At 34.7% G+C, this 19,091-nt stretch overlaps 1 protein-coding gene across 1 annotated transcript; it reads left to right on the top strand.

The window, feature by feature from the left end:
* Positions 1-1,688: 1,688 nt before the first annotated feature.
* Positions 1,689-18,515, top strand: LOC128990605 (transcription elongation factor B polypeptide 3-like). Its single transcript, XM_054413073.1, has 9 exons — positions 1,689-1,841; positions 6,176-7,811; positions 8,598-8,806; positions 9,836-10,026; positions 11,317-11,408; positions 12,417-12,616; positions 13,861-14,007; positions 14,782-14,941; positions 17,244-18,515. Exons 1-9 carry the CDS (start codon positions 1,764-1,766, stop codon positions 17,312-17,314), a joined length of 2,784 nt encoding a protein of 927 aa, XP_054269048.1. The 5' UTR covers positions 1,689-1,763; the 3' UTR covers positions 17,315-18,515.
* The last annotated feature ends 576 nt before the right edge of the window (positions 18,516-19,091 follow it).

The following is a 19,091-nucleotide window of genomic DNA, read 5'->3' as shown; positions in this document are numbered from 1 at the left end:
CTGAAACACTTCTTTGAAAACATTCTGAGCCCAAAAGTAAAGCACATTGTTATTTTCTGCGACTCATGTGGGGGGCAGAATAAAAACTTTACAGTCATACGTTTTCTGCACTACACAGTTCATACACTTAAGCGATTTGAAAGCGTAAAAGTGGTTTTCCCTATAAGGGGTCACTCTTATATGGAGGGGGACAAGGACATGAGTCTTATAAATCCCAAATCTTACACAGAAACACCTGACGACTGGAGGGACGTCATCAGAAATAGTCGAATCAAGCCATCACCTTTCACTGTAGTAAATTGTTCTTCAGAAGTAAAGTTTGAAACTTGGACGGACTATTTATCGGGACTTTATGTTAAAAAATGCCCTATGCCTACAAGACCAATACGGATTTTGAAAATTGAACAAAGTCAGAAAAGATTTGTACTTCACAAGGAAAACTACTTCGGGAGCTATCTAAAGGCGGCTTTCGTTCAAAATCAAGGCACAGAAAAGAAAAAATCAAGAAAGGCTGTAAGTCAAAGTGAACCAAAGATACTGGGGAACCTTTACAACGGTAAACTACCAATCAAACCAGCAAAACTGAAGGATCTTCTTCATTTGAAACAATTTTTGACAAATGCTAATTTTTCGACAGTGGCATTTCACGAGAGAGTCACGAGAGAATAAATGTTTAGTGGATGTGCCGGGGATTGAACCCGTCCCTCCCGCACCGAAGTCCGAGACGCTAACCTAACCACTAGGCTAGCAACACAACCAACTAGTGACCAGCTATTGACTAGCGAGTCTATCTATTTTTATTTATTTTACATTCCAACGGACAAACTCCATTTTTACATTCTTAATTACAACAAGACAAGATGGAAAAAATATTTAATAACAATAATAGCATTGGCTCTGGCCTTAGTGAAAATACATGCATTTAGATATAAAGAATGTACATAATGATTCAAATTGTACATAAATAACATAAATAATAAATAGATAGTGAAATATACAAAAATAACAATACAAATAGACTACTATTTACAAAACAACAGCCTTGCCAAGAAAGTCCCTGCATTTTGATATAAATAGTGTACATAATGATTTGAAATATAATGGCCCTTCTGAGACTGCGGTCTCAGCAATTCCTTCGAAGTTGTGAGTCACGATCTGCTATGGCTAAAAAGCAAAGCAAAGAAAGTATGGAGTTGGAGGAGCTGTACTCGACACCTTGTCCTGCTACATGGCCGACCCGACCGCAAGCAGGTTGCCTCCCTAACGGTGAAATGCCAGCTTGAAATCTGACCAAATTGAAGGGATCCCGTTTGAAACACTATTATATGTTTTTCAGACTTTCTCTGAAGGTACTGTAACCATAGAAAATTAAGAAAACTGTGTACACTGTTCCTTACTTCCTATGGCTGAAACCTGAAACCATTGACTAAGGAAATAAAACTTTATTTCCCTTGTCTGTGCTGAAACGAAACACACCTGTTCACTGTTCTATAATCAGCTGTGAAGAAAAAGTAGTTGTCGAAACAGAATAGCAGAAAGCAGAGAAGCAGAAGAAGAGCGTAGCTAGCAGTTAGCGCAGGCAGAACAGGAACAGAATAGAAAGAAAAGAAACAGAATCATAGTTCGCACTTCGCAGATGTGGTGAAGTTCGCCGAGGCCGAATGTCAGGAAAACATTTCTCTTCGCTATTCATTTTGTTCGGTTGTCTTGTGAAATTCGATATGCATATTTAATTTGTGGCCAAATTATTTTTACTTACCAGTATGACCGATAATTCGGTGGTAGAACAGATCAAGCACTACCAAAAAGATATCATAAAATGTCCTGAAAATTCTAAAAGGGTAAGTTCCTATGTGATCAGAAATTTCTTCGCCCAGCATTTAAACATATTTCACAGAAAGCTGATTTAACTTATCTCTGTTCTCCCATCCTGTTAATTTCAGCAAATGTTAAAAATAATTATTAGTATATATCTTAGCAATCGAATTGCTTGTTAGTTCTATTTCACTTATTATTATAGTAAAAATATTCAATTTAAATCCTTTTCAATGAAGCATGTCAATGTGGCAACTTTCAAGGATAAGTAGGCCTAAGTTAGCTTTTAGCTTAATACTAGTAGCCTACTACTTTCAAATAATTGCTTTTAAGTTAGGGTAGCCTATATAATTTGAATTTTATTTCTCGATGCTCAGCCATGCTATTTGAGCTATGAAACATCATTCATGTAGATGATTGATGTTTAACCTTATTTTACAAGTTCTTAATATTTGATTAAGAATATTATGTTTGGCTTAACTTAGTTGGTTATTAAATCTTTCTCAAGAGAATGTCAAACCCAAAATGTTTTAACCAACAATAGATTAGGGCAAGTCATTCAGATAACTTTTTTTTAAACTTTTACTAAACTTAGGTTACCCTAACTTGTAAATTTGTATAGGCTATATATTAATTGTAAATAGTTTGACTCTGTCTATCCAGCAAGAGCTGGTCATGGACGTCGAGGGAGGTAAGTTAACTCAGGTAATTTAGGCTATTCCTTGTCTCAAATTTTCTCTTCATGGTGATAACTAATTTTCTTTGTCATAACTTAAGTCAATCGATTTTACTTCTCCTGGGTACACTTCCATATCTGTTGGCACAAACAACCAAATGAGTAATATTGATAATTCGGTTGTTTAATTCGATATATTGATCAATATTTTCATTCGGTTTTTGTGTCAACGGTATTTCTGAACTTTCTAGACTTTTCTTTTAAACGTTTTTAAATTATTCCTACAATCTTAATAAACAATAAAATACCTTTAAAACATTTTTTAAGGCGCAAAATTCACTGCGAAAATATACGGAACTACTTTCTCAATGCGCGGAGCATATCGCACGTCAAGAAACAAGGAGCAGAGTGATACGGACCGGTGACTACTTATTTATTTTATTTTATTTTTACCTTCCAACGGTCAAGAACCAATTTACAATATGTTGTATAGATGACTTAATTTAACTCAAACATATACATACAAAAATAATTTTTGACAATGACATGCAGTACGGTAACTTAAGTAAATACAATTTGAGCAGTATCAAAATAGACTTACACAAAGCAGAACTTTAAATAACAACCAATGAACAAGAACAACAAACAAGAACAGTAAGTGAAAATATAAATGAACGACAAACAATAAATATATGAGTTTCAACAATAACAATAAATATACTATGAGTTTTAACAATAACAATAATATATGAATTTCAACAATAACAGTAGGCCTAAATATAATTTCAACAATAACAAAGAAAACAAGATTTTTAAAAAGAGAGAAACATTCATTGGTTTGAAACAAATATAATAACAGTAATTTTGGGTGGTAACTATGATGAGCGGTGGAAGTCAGCCAGTACCCTCTTCCGGATTGTTTTTTGGCTGTCTGTGAAGATGTCAAAAGTGGCACAGAAGACATTCCCATTTCGAAGCATCCTTACAAGGGGTCCATGGTACAGGTATCCACGTGCATAGTGCCTCCTTCCGAATAGGTCCTGGGATCTTGTACCAGATGGAACACGAATGTCCACTTCAGACAGCAAGGCAGGACAATCAATCAACCCGGTTACGAGATTGGAGAGGAAGACCATATCAGATGCACAGCGCCTCGCCCGAAGATCCTGGAGATTTAGGTTTTCCTGCATTAGAGCCACAGGCACATCCCGATACTGTAGACTTACTCTTGCACCTATTTGTGTTGCCAGCTGATTAGAAATAAGAATTAAATAAGCGATATATCGAACCGCATCGAAATTGATATTTAATACCTCACAGGTTATATTTTGAATTACATTGACGGTAAGTTACAGTAAGTTATTAGCCTACACATTAATAAAACACAGATTGAACACTGATCTAGTTTAGGCATGTGGGGAAGGTAGGTCGGGGTTTATGAGTATTCGTGGCTCCATTAAGTGTTTTGAAGTAAGGTTAGATTAGGAAGGTAATGTGTAGGTTATAGGTAATCGAGTTGTTTATTTGTGTTGCACCATATTGTTTTTTATCTTTTAGAATCGTTTCCCCGTTTAAGCAACTACCTATTCAAAGGACTTAATGGAGCCACAAACTCTCATAAACCACGACCTGCCTTCCCCACATGCCTTTTCTGCTGTAAAACCAATTTATGTAACCATACAGCACGTTTGTTAGGTTAGGTTGCTTTAGAATAGTTTCATTTTATCAGTCAGTTGGTAACACAAACCATTCTAGGAGCCCAAGAGTAAGTAGTCACCAGTCTGTATCACTCCGATCCTCGTTCCTCGGCAAGCGATGTGCTCCGCGACTTGAGAAAATAGTTCCGTATATTTTTGTAATTTGCAGTGGTTTCCGCGCCTTATAAAAATGCTTTAAAGGTTTATCAATATCGTAGGAATAATTTTAAAAGTTTTAAAGAAAATTCCAGAAAGTTCAGATTTACCGTGGCAACAGATATGGAAGTGTACCCCTGTCCCCTTCTCCTTGCTTAAATGAATTGTTACAAAGTTGCAGTAGCCTTATAATTTCTTCCTGATGATTAACGTCAAGGATTGAATTAAAATCTAAGATTTGTGTGATGAAAGCCTGAGTAAAATTTTCGGATGGCTGTTTCTGAAAGCAAATAACGTAGGCTAACTTATTGGCCAAGGCCTTAACTTATTAATGATGTAATGCAATTTTATCCACTTTATGATAAGTTAGTCTTTAAGATGCAGTGTCTTATAGCCTATAGCCGATAACTTAACTTATTAGGCTACCTACATCAGCTTACCAACTTAAATATGTTAGTCAGGTTCAAGTGTAAGAAATTTGCCTGGATAAATAACGATTTTTTCATTTCATGGGTACAGTTTCGTAACTGGGCTACGCCAATATGTAATGTCGATATTGTAGCACAACGGATTGAGTTATCAAATAATTAAATAACTTACGTCATCAATCCATAAATTTCTGTGGAGTACGCGTTTCAACCATCAGGTCATCCTCAGCTCCACTGTCATATTGTAGACATATTGTAGCCGCAAACCTGAGCCCGTCCAGCCGTGCGCACGGTGTTATATAATAGTATTTCGTTACCTAAATCTTTCGTACGTGTCGTGTATGTGTTGTTAATGTAAAATGTGTTTGGACTATTTATTTAAATCGACGCTGTTGCTACAAAGCAACATAGAAACAGATTCAACCTAGTGACAGTGGAGCTGAGGATGACCTGTTGGTTGAAACGCGTACTCCACAGAAATTTATGGATTGATGACGTAAGTTATTTAATTACGCCAATATGGATTGAAAATATCGATTAGTAAACCTTCATTTGATTTTTTATTCATCAGCAAGTTTGTTCAGTTAGGTTAGTTATTAACAGTTTCATTTTATAATTATATAAACTTAGTTTAAAAAATCTAATGAAGTTTTACTAGGTAATCAAATCAATATTTTCAATCGATATTAGCTTAGCCTAGTTAAGATACTGTAGACTACCCATTGTTATATCAAGGCTAACTTAAATAGGTATGCATTTTCAATTTTTAATTCAAATACGGTATTACAATTAAATTGCATATATAACTTAGGTAAGTTAGGCACTTATAGGTTTTCAAAACAACTGGCTACAGAATATACAAATGAGTACCGGTAGGCATAAATCTGTTTTAAACACTGATATCTCAATGAATAGCTAACTTACTTCGCCTTGCTAAAAGGAAAAAGTTTTTGCAGTAAGTAGGCCTATGTTGGTATAGGCCCTAATATGCAGTATTTTTGTTATAGTCTGGTTAAGTTATATAATTGTAATACCGTTACTTTTCAGTCTGGTCTAAGTTTTGCACATGGGGATAAAAAAAAAATAAATAAAAGCGAGCTATTAGCGCTTAGAGATGTAAGTTTTTAGCATGTAAAATAAACCTTAAGAGTCCATTTCATGATTATGATTTCTCTTTACGTAGACTTCCTTACCGTAAGGAATTAAACAGGTCAGGGTAATTACTTTATTTGTCTCAGTGACTTACTGCTGGCCGGAACTCTAATAATTTCTTCTTGAGAATATATTAAGTTACAACAGTTTGTATGATACACAGCAAATTTTGTTTTGAGTTTTTGAACATTAGTAATTTTATCTGATTTTATAGATTTATTTTATTCATAGAGTTTTTCCATTATTTTTAGATGATCCGTTGCATTGAGCGACTAATGGTACTACCTGTGACCATCTCTCACCTACAAGAGACAGGTGTCGGTCGTTCTGTCAATGAGTTACGCAAGTGTGGAGGAGAGGTCGGAGCTGCTGCTAATGCTCTGGTCTGTAAATGGAAAAGCATGGTGCAAGCAGAAGAAGATAGTGATGCAGAGTCAGAAGTTGAAGAAGATGTGCCCAAAGAAACTGTGCGAGTTTCCTCACCTGATGTAAGAAACAGCCCTTCAGTAAAAAATGATTCGGTTGATAAACACAAGAAACCCCAAATCAGTGAAGAGAACAAGAAGCAAAAAACAGACCATAGTAGTAAAAAAAGACAATCTTCTCATTCAGAAAGCAGAAGTTCTGAAAAAACACTTGCTGAAAAACATGATCATAAGTCACACCGAAATAAAATGTCAAGGTCAGAACATGGATCAGAATCTGACTCTAAACATAGTTCGAGTCATAGATCTAAATCTGACCATGGTTCAAGATCCAATAATAGCCGTAGATCAGAGTCCCAATACAACGGAGATTCTAAGACTGAAAGGCGAACTTCCAAGTCAATAAATAGTGATAATAAATCTAGTAAGTCCACTTCAATAGAAAGTAAAAATGATGATATTAAACAAAATAATTACAAAGAAAAAAGAAGAAAAGAAGATAGTGGAAGTCGGAGCGAAAAGGAAAACAGGAGAAAAGACGAGAGGTCTCATTCAAGTAGTAGCTCGAAGAAGTACGATGCAAGGAGGATTGAGTCTGAATCCAGTGATGATGACAGTGTTTATAAGCCTAGAAATAAAAAAAGGAAAAAGTCGGATTCTGAAGAAGACAGGAAATCAGAAACTGAAAGCAGGGGAAGGTCAGAGTCAGAAGAAGATATTAAGCCTAGTGACAAATTTAGTGGTCGTAGTAAACATAGAGAATTTATAAAACGTGAGAGTTCAGAAAAAAGTGACGCAGAAAATGATTCTGAAGAAGAAGAAAAGAGTCCTAGTAGCGTACATTCATTTCCTCAAAATATATCAGACAATGATGAGGAAATGTCTAACAGAAGCAGCCCTAACAACAAAGGCTTAAGTGACAACGAGGTTGAAAGTGAAGGTAGGAAAAGCTCCTCAAGATGTGAGGACAATGAAGAAAGTAATTCTGACAAAGATAGTGATTCCGATGAAAAGTTATATTCCCCCGAGAGAGAAATTTATGTTCCAACCAAAATTAAAAGGGAAAAAGAAAGTCCACCAAGGCATTCTAAGTCTTTAAGTCCACAAAGGCATTCTAAATCTTCTAGTGATAAATATAAATCAAGTCATTCAAAATCTAGCCATAGCTTATCTCACAAATCCAGTAGCCACAGTTCATCACATAAATCGGATAGTCGGTCTACAAATGGAAAAATATCTAGTAATAAAAAAGAGGGAAATGAGCATGTTAAAATCAAGAAGGAAAAAGAAGAAAGTGATAATTTAAAGAAGCGTAAAGAAGAAAAGTCTAGTGAAAGCAAAACTCATAGGTCAAGTAATTCACATTCAGATCCGAATGAAGGAAGCAGTTCTAACAAAGCTGAGAAAAAGGCCAAGATTAAAGTAGAAAAACAAGATGATGGCAGTATTGACTGTGTGTCTGGTAAGTAAACTTCATAGGTCTTACAATTTCAATTTTTCAACATATAATTCTGGTAATTACTGGCTCTAATTTTCATTAGTCAGGGATGCACAGGTGCGTAGTTTACTGAATATAAGTTATGAGTTAGTGTGGAATGGAGTGAGATGGTAGGCCTATGTGTTACAATTGTAAGTAGGCGTAACTACATTTTTTATTACTGGGTATTATCATAGACTAAGCAACACAAGTAGACTCCTCATCCCATTGTAAATTTTGAAGCTTGTTTTTTGCGTCTAGTTCATGTACGTCCACACTGATCGCTAGTGTAGACAACATTTTGTTTCTATTATTTTAGGGTTATTTTCATGATTTGTGCTTTACTATTTGGTTATATAACTAGGAGACCAGTTATTGTTTATGATTATATTGTTTTATTAGGTTAAACGAGGTTTTAAATTACTGAAATAACAAGAAACAAATTGTAAACAAAACATAACCTCTACAGTTGGACGTACAGAACTAACAATAAAATTGGCTTCAGCTGTTCTATTAGGATGACTAATCTACTAAGGGAGTATGTTTTATCTATGGTATTATCGTGCAATCACTTAGTCTAAATAGTTTACAGAAATAGTACGAATCCAAATTGGTAGACGGTGTCTGTGTCACTTTACAAATTCCAGGGCATAGTATAAACCAATGAAATTCTCTTTTAAAATTAGGCAATTTACCTACTGAAAATATTAAAATACAATCTTTTGAAGATATAATTTGATGTGTTTGTACTTTATCTTTGAACTTTTCCAGGTGCAAGTTTTGCTGATGCACTAATGGGATTGTCTGAACTGAAGAAAAAACAGTCACTAAAGAGAAAGTCCACACCATCCTCACCGGAAAAGCGATCTCGGCCTACTGAGAAATCAAGTGATGAGAAGTCGAAAATCTCTATCAAGTCTGAAACTCGCACTTCTACTTCATCGTTATCATCCTCAAGTAGCAAGACGAGCTTCAAAGAGGTATGATTCTTAACTTATACAGACATTTAGCAAAACTTAGTTAACAATATTACTTAAGGATAAATTTAGTAAGCTTTAGGCCTACTAATACATTTTGCAAAATTGCCAAACCAGTGTTAACCGTTGGATTGTTATATTCAATCAAACCACCGTTTTTATTTGAAAAAATGTATGCCGTATTAAAACTCTCATTGGAGGCCATTATAGAGTAAAACATGACCATTGTAGGTTAAATTATGATGTACATACTTGCAAGACCACCAAACTATTTTGTGTCTGGTCACTGACATTTTCGGCTAATTGTATTAAGTGTGCTAACTATTGTTTCATAGATTTCCTAACAACGTCCAGACAGCTTACATTTGTTTGTTCAAGCCTTATAGGATCAACCATCTGGGTGCAAAGATTCTGAGTCTTTTCACTTTTATTGTAGCAATTTAGGAGATCCTACACTCATTTTTCCAAGAAGCTGTTTCTGTTTACTTTGAATCCAAATACAAACCGTATAGCACACTTCTGAAGTCTTCCGCTGCAAGATTCAATTTGGGTCAAGTTACATTAGGATGTCAAGTCATTATTTGGGTCAGATTTTGTTAGGTTTGTTAATTTCATTTGATTATTTTTTTAAATGCATATCAATTAACCATTTTAACCTAACATGATATTACCATTTGCAGAAGCAGTAAGGGGCAGCTGACAGATTTTTACTTTAACAGTAGTTGTCTCAAAAAACTACTGATTACTTACATTTATTAATTACTTATTTAATAATCTAAAGCCTAAGTAGGTCTATTTACCTTGCTGTGTTAGCCTACTTGAACTGCAACTGTGACTACAGTAGCAGCAACAGGAAACGCAAGAGTACAAAACCCTTTAACGAGAAAACACTAACACACATCCAAGGCGTTTCTGCACGCAGACAGTCATATTTTAAATGTTCAGTCAGACCTCGGGCACGTAATACAAAATTGTATATATGAAGTGGAGGTAAATACAATACAATTAACCAACCCCAATTGACCATTTTAGCCTGATCTGCTGTCAAAGAATATAAAGTTGGAACCTCTTGATGTGGATCTCAAATCCACCTTGCCGGAGATATCTCCGCACTACAAGCCCCTCCCCCACTACTCCCCTCCCGACAGTCCGGCTGGGAAACGCAACAAACAGCTCACTCAAGAGGAGGCCCTCAGTACGATCATGTCCAACAAAAACCAGAGGTAAGATAATAGGATTTGTAGTTTTGTTAGTGTACAACACATACCTATTAATTTTGCAAATTTTTTGCTGGTTTTAATTGTAAATTTTTAGTTGATTTAGCCTACATAATAATAGTGTTGTTTGTACCATTAATAATATTGTTTTTGGTGTAATAGTAAATCATTTGTTGCATAGAAATTACAATAAATGAATGATTATGTAATAATACTACATATAATAATAATATTTAGGAATCAACTTAAATATTGGTGATGGTGGGAAATCTTCATGGACGTTGCCATGATCGCTTGAGATATCACAAACTTTGCCGGAATTTCAGGAAATCATCACGGATTATGCTGTGATTGCATGAGATGTTCGCAACATTTCTGCTAGTACAGTTTTACCAGTTTTGAGAGTCAGTCGTAAATTTAGAAGAAATAGGTATAACAAATTATTGTAAATAACCACTGAGAAGTAAGGAACAGAAGAGAGATTCAATGGTACATTTGAGTGGTGTCTAGCACTAGAGTGCTGGTGACTAGGGCAAAGTTCCGAACCCCCCCTCACCACCCTCACCCTCATGTACTACAACGCTCATTGTGGAGGAAGACCCCAAGCCTTGCGCGATATGAATTTCCCCACAGTGCTCGCCATTCGGGTTCTTCCTTGCTCGTCACAAGTACATTTCCGCCCCAACATATTAGAGCTGAAAGCACTGTTGTCCCATAAGCATGAATCCACTGTTCCTTACTGCTCTGTGAAATAAGGGTGCAGACATAAGTTCATAATATGTTCTTGTTGTGTATTTACATTTTAATGTATTCATGATTGAGACTAGTTTTTACTCATTAAGTTTATACTTAAATTAATTAAGTTCTCAAAAGCTACTGTTGATGCAAGGACACTCTAAGGCAAGGATAAAACCTACCTTTGGCATAGGTTGAATATTAAAATTGAATAAAAAATTACCATGCCAAGACTGTTATGTAAATATTTTTTACTATTGTAGAAAGAAATTAAATAATCACCAAATGAACAAAAATATGGTATTTAGGGTGATAGTGACTATAATACTATAACAATGAATATTAATACTTTACATACACTTATTTTTATTTTGTATTGTAGAGATAGACCTACTAATTTGTTTAGTTAAATTTTTTAAATTTCAGAACTAAGGGGCCCCCCTCTGATAGGTAGTTTATATTAAGCCCCGGGGCAGCATCTAAAGCCGGCTCTAAGTAAACATTAAAATAAGTCAAATAAATATCAAAATTGTAATTATTAAATGTATGTTTTAATTACAGGACAAAAGTGTTTTCTGGCAGTAAATCAGGATATTTGAAGGTCCCTTCGCTGTTTGACTTGTGTATACAAGTTTTAAGAGACAATATTGAAGGTAAGATAATTATTTTATAATTTGTCGACGTCATGTTAAAAAAGATATTAGACTACACTGTGAACTTATTATTAACGAATATTGTTATTTTATTGAGAAGTATTATGAGCTAGGCTACTGTATTGGTTTTTGTGATGGTTGTATTAACAGTTATCAAATTATGAGTTCAAAACTTCCAAAATCAAACTTCAATTTTAAAATATTTAACTAGTGTTATTATTTTATTTAAGGCTATAAGGGCAATAAATAATTAAATAGCTCTGAAATGAGCAAAACTATGGACTAACAATTAATTTTAACCTTTGCAAAAACAAGTAAATCTTGTAAAAGTTACACAACAGGCCAATATTAAAACACCCACATAGTATAAGAACCAGTCCATCTAAGCCCTGTTTCAAAGTCCTTTAACATTGAAATTTTTGAATAATTAAAGATTGGAAGGAGAAAATGGAAATGTGAGCAAAAGGTTTAATCATTGACTAGTGGTACAGTATCTTATTAGTCAATGGTTTAATGTAAAGTGTAATTTAGAGGCAACAAATCTGGCCTTGAAGAAGTAAAAACTCAATTGGATAGGTTGAAAGCGTTATGGTAAACACATTTAAAGGATTAGTTTTGTCACATCACGTAATGCTACAAAGTGGTTCAGGGAGCGCCTGTAGCACAGTAGACACTCACTAATTTGGCACGTTAAGGACTTTTGTAGTGCTTAAACACCTGAATTGCTGGATTGCTCAGTCTAAGAATAGACGTTGCTAAAAAAGCAGAAATGCTGCTAAAATCAAGAATCAAAGATATTACTCTACTATTTTCCTATGAATTGTGATTGCTCAGTTTGCAAGACCTTGTGTCTCAAAACTATTTAAGATTGGTGAACTCTGCCAAATGTGTCCAGAAGGCTTACTTAGAAAAAACCTTACACTGATTCGGGCTTTTTGAATGTTGCTGGAACTGAGAAGGTTTTCTTATAGATTTTCACAAATGACAGTTTTAATTTTGCGTTTGCAGCACTGGAGTACACTGGAGGTGTTCCTTACGACCTGTTGAAGCCTGTCCTAGACAGAGCCACAGCCTCCCAGCTGTTCCAGTTAGAGCACTACAACCCCTACCTGGTGGAGGATACGGACGGCTTGTGGAAGTTCCATTGCAACAAGGACTTCCGCGGCAAGGAACCCGACGAGTTTGAGACTTGGCGAGAGTTGTATGTGGTGAGTTTACTTTCAAATTTTTTCCTTTTAATTTTGCTGCCAAGTTTTTTGTTTCACCTTAGCTTATAGACTGGTGTTCACTTCGGGAATTTTGTTTTATCGTTTGTGTACAACGCCAGTAGCTTTTTAGATTATTTTATATGTAACTGTTCACATTTTGATTTTATTACTTCCTGATTTTCAGGATGAAACAAAATGTTTCCCGGTGTATAAAGAGGGTTTGTTTTTAGAATCTTGAGTAAAAATTCTTGCAGGTAACAATAATGACAAACAATTCAATCCCAATATTAAAGACGTTATTGTCACTCGCGACTTGGCAAAATGTATGACAAATCTAGAACTTTTATTCGCCAAAGTAAACCGGGAAAATAAGACTAATAATGTAAGGGTATACTGCAGTACTTACGCCTGTCAATACTTATTTTTATTTTTATTTTTTTTTATCTCGCTTGTTGCGAGTCGCATCCACGCCTTATGCTCTCCGCTGTAGGGTCTTGGGAGAGGGTGTTTAGCGAACGTACGCTCGCCGTCAACTGTCCTAATTATCCTCTACTTCTACTGTCCACCGGTCTCAGCGCCCCCACCATCGCTATGTCAGCGCCCCGAGGTCGCGGCGGCCAAGTCACGAACTAGGACACTTGGACAAGTGGACAACTGGACATGTTTACTTCCGATTATTTTTGTCGAGCGCGCTCGAGCACTTCACGGCCTTAAAATAATTAAAACGAACCCCCTAATAAAATTTGACCATTACATCAGAACAAATCCCATAACGAGAAAATCTGAAATCAAATGTTATTCCGTCCCTTGGATGATGCTTGGAAATATATTGTTCCCGAAAATATCACAAAATTTCAGGACTATGTGATCCCTAATTACTATCTAATTCGTTTAGAAAAACCTACTGGTTAGAAATTTGCCTCACTTATCAGATCTACTCGTTGATATCTCAATTTAACAATGGTTTTAAAGTATTTTAATAAGTTTTTACAAAAATTAAAATTGTATTAACTTTTTTGTTTGCAAATTTAAATGTTATCTTTGAAGACTTATCTGCTTTTCTACAAAAATTAAAATAGTTAGGATAGTCAGAATTGCGCATATGACTAACAAATAAACAAAGTGTGAACATCTCCCCATATTATATTATTTACCTCCTGCAATCGTCCTAAAAAAATATTTATTAGCATGTCTATACAGTAAGTTACAGTCAGCCATGTTTGAGCTGTTGTGTGTTGTTTCAGCGACTGCTTGACGAGAGGGAGAGGAAGCTAGAGGCTCTGAAGGCAAACATAACACAGTCAATGGCCAAGAGCACTCCTGTGAGGCAGACCAAGCTGGCCTACGTCGACAGTGTAGTCAAACCTCCGAGGAACATTGCTAAGAAACAGGTTTGTCTTAGTTGCATACCTATCTGACAGAAACCCAAATCACAAGAGGTACTGCTCTTGTGGTCCGTGGTTTTACACCTTTCACCGATAGTTTTACTATGTGATAATGCTGTGACTCGGTACTTCAAAGCACAACTTAGAATGAAGGTTGTTAGTCTCTTATCTATCTGGAAATTTATATGTATTTCGGGCAGAAAGAACTTTGTTTGTATTAGAAAATTGCCTTTTCTTAAAACCATGCAAAATGATGATGATGATGGTTGTTTATTCACCAAATTCTCACTACTCCTAATTTATTTATTGTTAGTAAAATATAGAATTTTGGTGTATGAGGTACGTGAGGGAGCAGTACAGTAAAACCTCGATTATCTGGGGTAGTTGGGGGGAGGGAGAATACAGATAACCGAGAACCACAGTTAACGGAATGTTATACAAAAAAACAACCTTAAAATGCCGTAGTAACATATAAATTAGACATTAATGTCATACTTTGGATTTTTACATAAACAAAACTCAATATTATGCAATCATGATATTTTGAAGTCATTAACCTTGGTTCAGTTTTATAAACGGTCAGTTTAAAAATCACATCTTCCTTAAACTAAAGTATTTCAATAATTTAACATGTAAAGAACAGTTTATTAAGCTGCTAGTGATAGGCTGTAAATGCTGTTTTAGAACTATAATTCAACCACAGCTGTTAAATATAAGCGCACACTACTGTACTGATAATATGTACAAATTCAGCTATTCTAAAATGAGGATGTATTTCAGATGAAGTTCGGCACAGGCAAGGCAGTCAAGCATGAACTCGTATCCAAGGCGATGGTGGGGGCAGCTAGTAGCAACCCCGCACCCGCTGCAGTTCCTGTCCCCGCTCCCCCCGCCTCTGCCAGATCTAGTCACTCCAACGCCTTCCCCATCCCAAATTTCTGTGAGTACCCCATGTAGTTTAGTGGTTATACTACTCACCTTTATATCTGAAGGTTGCTGGTTCGAATTCAAGCAAGATAGATTTTTTTTAACCTGATGCCTTGTCATTGGACTATCAATGATGTTAAATAACCAAAAGTCATCGTTAGTTAACGAGGACTTGAACGGTTCGCTTGCAAAAACAAAAAGACCAACAGTGTGTAAACACAAAAACAGTTATGAATTAAGGATGTTTAGAGCTATTAAAGACTTTTAGGTTAAATAATTGTTTTTAAATTACTCACTAAGCAAGAAAACCTTAAGGAAGAGGGAATGGATACACAACACAATATAGAACCTCAGGATCTCAGGAGAAACTTCCAGACAGTTGACAGTGCACATAAAGTTAACAACACAATGTGTTCAACAACACAAGTTCAACCCTACAATGTGAAGGAAATACGGTATGGTACAGTAGGTCTTTCTCCCTCCAGTTGGCATACAATGCCAGACCGGCTACGTTTCAAGCAGTGCTGCTATCTGTGAGTGTTTTAGCGAATTACGTCGACTCTCGTCGTAATGAAGCACATCACCGCACGTTATTTGCTATTCGCCAGACCGAAGTTTGAAAGCCAATCGCCTGGCACTCGGGTTTGTTCAACATTGCGCCGCACCGGGGCTACGCCTGCCATTGATGGGCTGCAGCGATCGTGTTAAATAATTTTAATATTATTTTAGGTATTGATAGTGTGGAAGATCTTCTACTAAACAGACAACTTAATGAAAATTGTGAAGATGATGTAATTAAAGTACATAATATTTGGCCCAAAACAATAATATTTTGTCAAATTATTGGAGACTGAACTTTACTATTTACAAGATACTATATCTGGATTGAATGTTGACATTTAATGTAGGTGCTGGAAATTTTCCACACATAGCCTATTTCTGTATTTATTTTTCAAAACTCCCAAGTTGATGATACACTCTTACACAAAACCGTTATCCTAAACCTAATTATATTTTTACGATACTAGCCTACTGAATTGATACAATTTTCAATTGGACATAAATTTTAATTCTGCACCTCTCCATGCACGTTTTAAATGTGTAGCTATGATTCTTATTAATTATTCATACTAAGTAAAGTGTACTTAGAAGTTGGAAGATAACATACGCCATGAGATACTCTTATGAATTTTATGGTTATGAATTGTCTTCCAATTTAAGCAAAGTAAGGGTCTGCGGCAGTTTGTCGACCTACTACTATATTATAAATGTAGCTTACTTAATGTTGAGCTTTTTAATAAAAGTGAACACCTACATTTTTTATTTGTAAATTCAGAAAGCCATTGGAACTCAAAAACTGTCATAAGTGTTTCAGGAAGTTATTTGTTTGGAATTTAACCAAGCCTAACTCTTATTTAAACCACAAAAACTCAAGTTTAAAAAAACAAAGTGATTTAAAGCATGTTTCATATGTTTATAAGTTGTTATAGTTTATTGTGTATTTACCAAAATCCTTGATTATAATTCATAATTACAGAACTAAAGTGATCATCTCCCACAATCTCTGTTTACATCAGAAAGATTCATAAAAAATGGATTAAGTTGATCTGGTGCCAATTTGCACATATAAAAAAATTAAGAAAAACCATGTAGGAGGCATTTTCCAAAATCGCACTATTAGAACATTATTCCAAAAAATTCCAAAATCATTCAAATCCAAGATTGGGAATAATGATTTTTACATTCAGTCCTGAAAATACCTAGTTTAAAGCTGAAAATCACGCCTATGACGTTACATTGTCAATATAATAAACTGTTAATATACTAAATCCATGTGTGGAAAGTTAATAAAAATAAAATATAGTAGTATGGCAAACATATTTTTACGTAGGGTACTGCCTTGCTCCTTGCTAACTAGACATTATTACCATAGACGTATGTTTTGCCTATCGTGTTGCTCTGGTGATTAGACGTCCGTTTTTTGCGTTCTATCGACTGACTGAAACTCTTTTCTTTTGTGAGTTAGGAAACAAACTCACCAAACTTCATTTATCAACATACTGAGTTTGAAGTCTTACGTTTTACTGTATCACTTCTCACTAAATGTTAGTGAACGGTGGTTGGTCTTAACCAACCGTTTCACTATTGTCTTGGTACAAAATAGAACATTATACACAAGAGAAATTAAGAATCTGAAGGTAAACTCGTTTTGATCATAAGAGAAATTAGTGAAAGTTGTTAAGGTGTTAAGTAAGTTTTCTCGTTCCTAGCTCATTTTACTTAACCTGATTAATTATAAACTTTCTTTTTTGCAGTGAAAAAGAAAAAAGCTCCCTTAATGCAGAAAACGCTCCAGCTAATGAAGGGTAACCGGTTCAAGAGGTGATAGATTATACAAGTAATTAAAAAAGGCTGAGTATCCGCAGTTTCTGATGTATTTGATTTTCTGTATAGATCGGACGTAGTAGTTGAATGTGTGAGATGACTATTTTTGTAGTCTGATGTAAATATTTTTTATTTATACAACCACTAAAACGGTAGTACCTAGTAATAGTTGGAGCTGGTGGGTTGTTATGAGTATTTTACAATTTTAAATTTTAAAAATTAGCTTTGCTGATTTCCAGTTCCAGGAAATGTTGTGTAAAGATCACATCCGTTTTTAATGCGCTGTAAGTAGTTTGACAAAACATTGTGATTAAATGTGATTCATCACAACTACCGTGTCACCTTATCAGGTGTTTTACTTTGCTTTAAGTCTTTTTTCATGTACCTTATTTATTCTTATTAGTTCACATTTTACATTTTTAGATTGTTAGGACCGAATTTAATAGGTTAAATTTTATGATTAAAATCACAGTCCTGACCAGATTGTTTTAAAAATCCATTTTTACATGGTGGTACATTAGGAATGTCGTAGAAGCAATTGTAGAAGTATTGTATGTAGTAGATAATATGATTTCTTCACATCACAATTGAAGTTTGAACATTTTCAAAAGCAGTGCCTTTATTGGGTAGGTGACAGTAGCTTAATGGATTTTTTGTGACGTTTAAAATCAACACAGGTATAGGAGTGTGCAAATATACATAAACAACTTAGATATGAAACCTGTTTGAAGTGTAAAATTGTGGTATTGGTTATAAAGAGCAACTACGTTTTAAAATATTAATAGAAAGTAAAGTGGTTGATTAAGATTTTTTGGAGAAGATGATAGAGTTTAGCTAGCCTACAAGAACAAGTTAGAATCCAGGGGCTCATAGATACACGAGAAAAAGTCACTAGGTCCTATAGGACTGTTTCTGAGAGTAGGTTGAAAGTCTATGTTGAAATTTAACTTCTCTTCAATCTATTCTCTGAATAAGTCTATATACACACGAGATATCATTGTAATTTTGTATGACTTTTTATTGTCTATCTATTAGCTTCTGGACTCTGACTTTCTCAGGCAGGTTCTTGCTGAACTCCGATCATTGTTATTCTTGGTTTGTTGGTTACTCATCACTAAATTAAAATTATACACAATTACTAAATAATTAGGTACATTTCGAGCTTTCATCAAAACTCATCTTCAGCCTCTGGTAACATCATATCAGGTAAATAAATAAACTATAATTTGTTATGTTTGTTTATAACTTAATACATGTTTGAATTCTTTTAATGATGAGTTTTGATGAAAGCTCGAAATATACCAAATTTTTTTAGTAATTGTGTATAATTTTAATTTAGTGTGAGTAACCAACAAACCAAGAATAACAGTGATAATTTCAACATGAAAAAATATACCGCTATCCACTTCTCCGTAAAATCCAATTTAAAAAAATGTAACTTAAACTTTCTAGAAATTGAAAAAAAAACATGTAGTTTCGATGAGGTATTTGTACACACCATTTTTAGATTTATTTATAGTTTTGCCTGTTTTCAATGATTTCTAGAAACGTTAAATGATGTGATCATTATATTTATTTCAATATTTATGACTTCATTTTAAACAAGTTAGAGGAGATATTTTTAGCGGAAGTGTGAGCCACAGTGAGAATAGACTGATTTGTACCATTTAGTAACCATACTGCACCTTAGATTTGCTTAAGCTTTATAAAAAAGTTTGGTTGCCTGTTTATATATATATATTTTATATGTTCATTGTTGTAATTAGTATCATGAATTG

This window comes from Macrosteles quadrilineatus, unplaced genomic scaffold (assembly GCF_028750875.1).
Source record: "Macrosteles quadrilineatus isolate MER2022 unplaced genomic scaffold, UCM_ALF_1.0 Scaffold_3__2_contigs__length_128488019, whole genome shotgun sequence".
Taxonomy (NCBI): Eukaryota; Metazoa; Arthropoda; class Insecta; order Hemiptera; family Cicadellidae; genus Macrosteles; species Macrosteles quadrilineatus.
The sequence above is the reverse complement of the archived record's forward strand: the minus strand, read 5'-3'. Positions and strand labels throughout refer to the sequence as shown.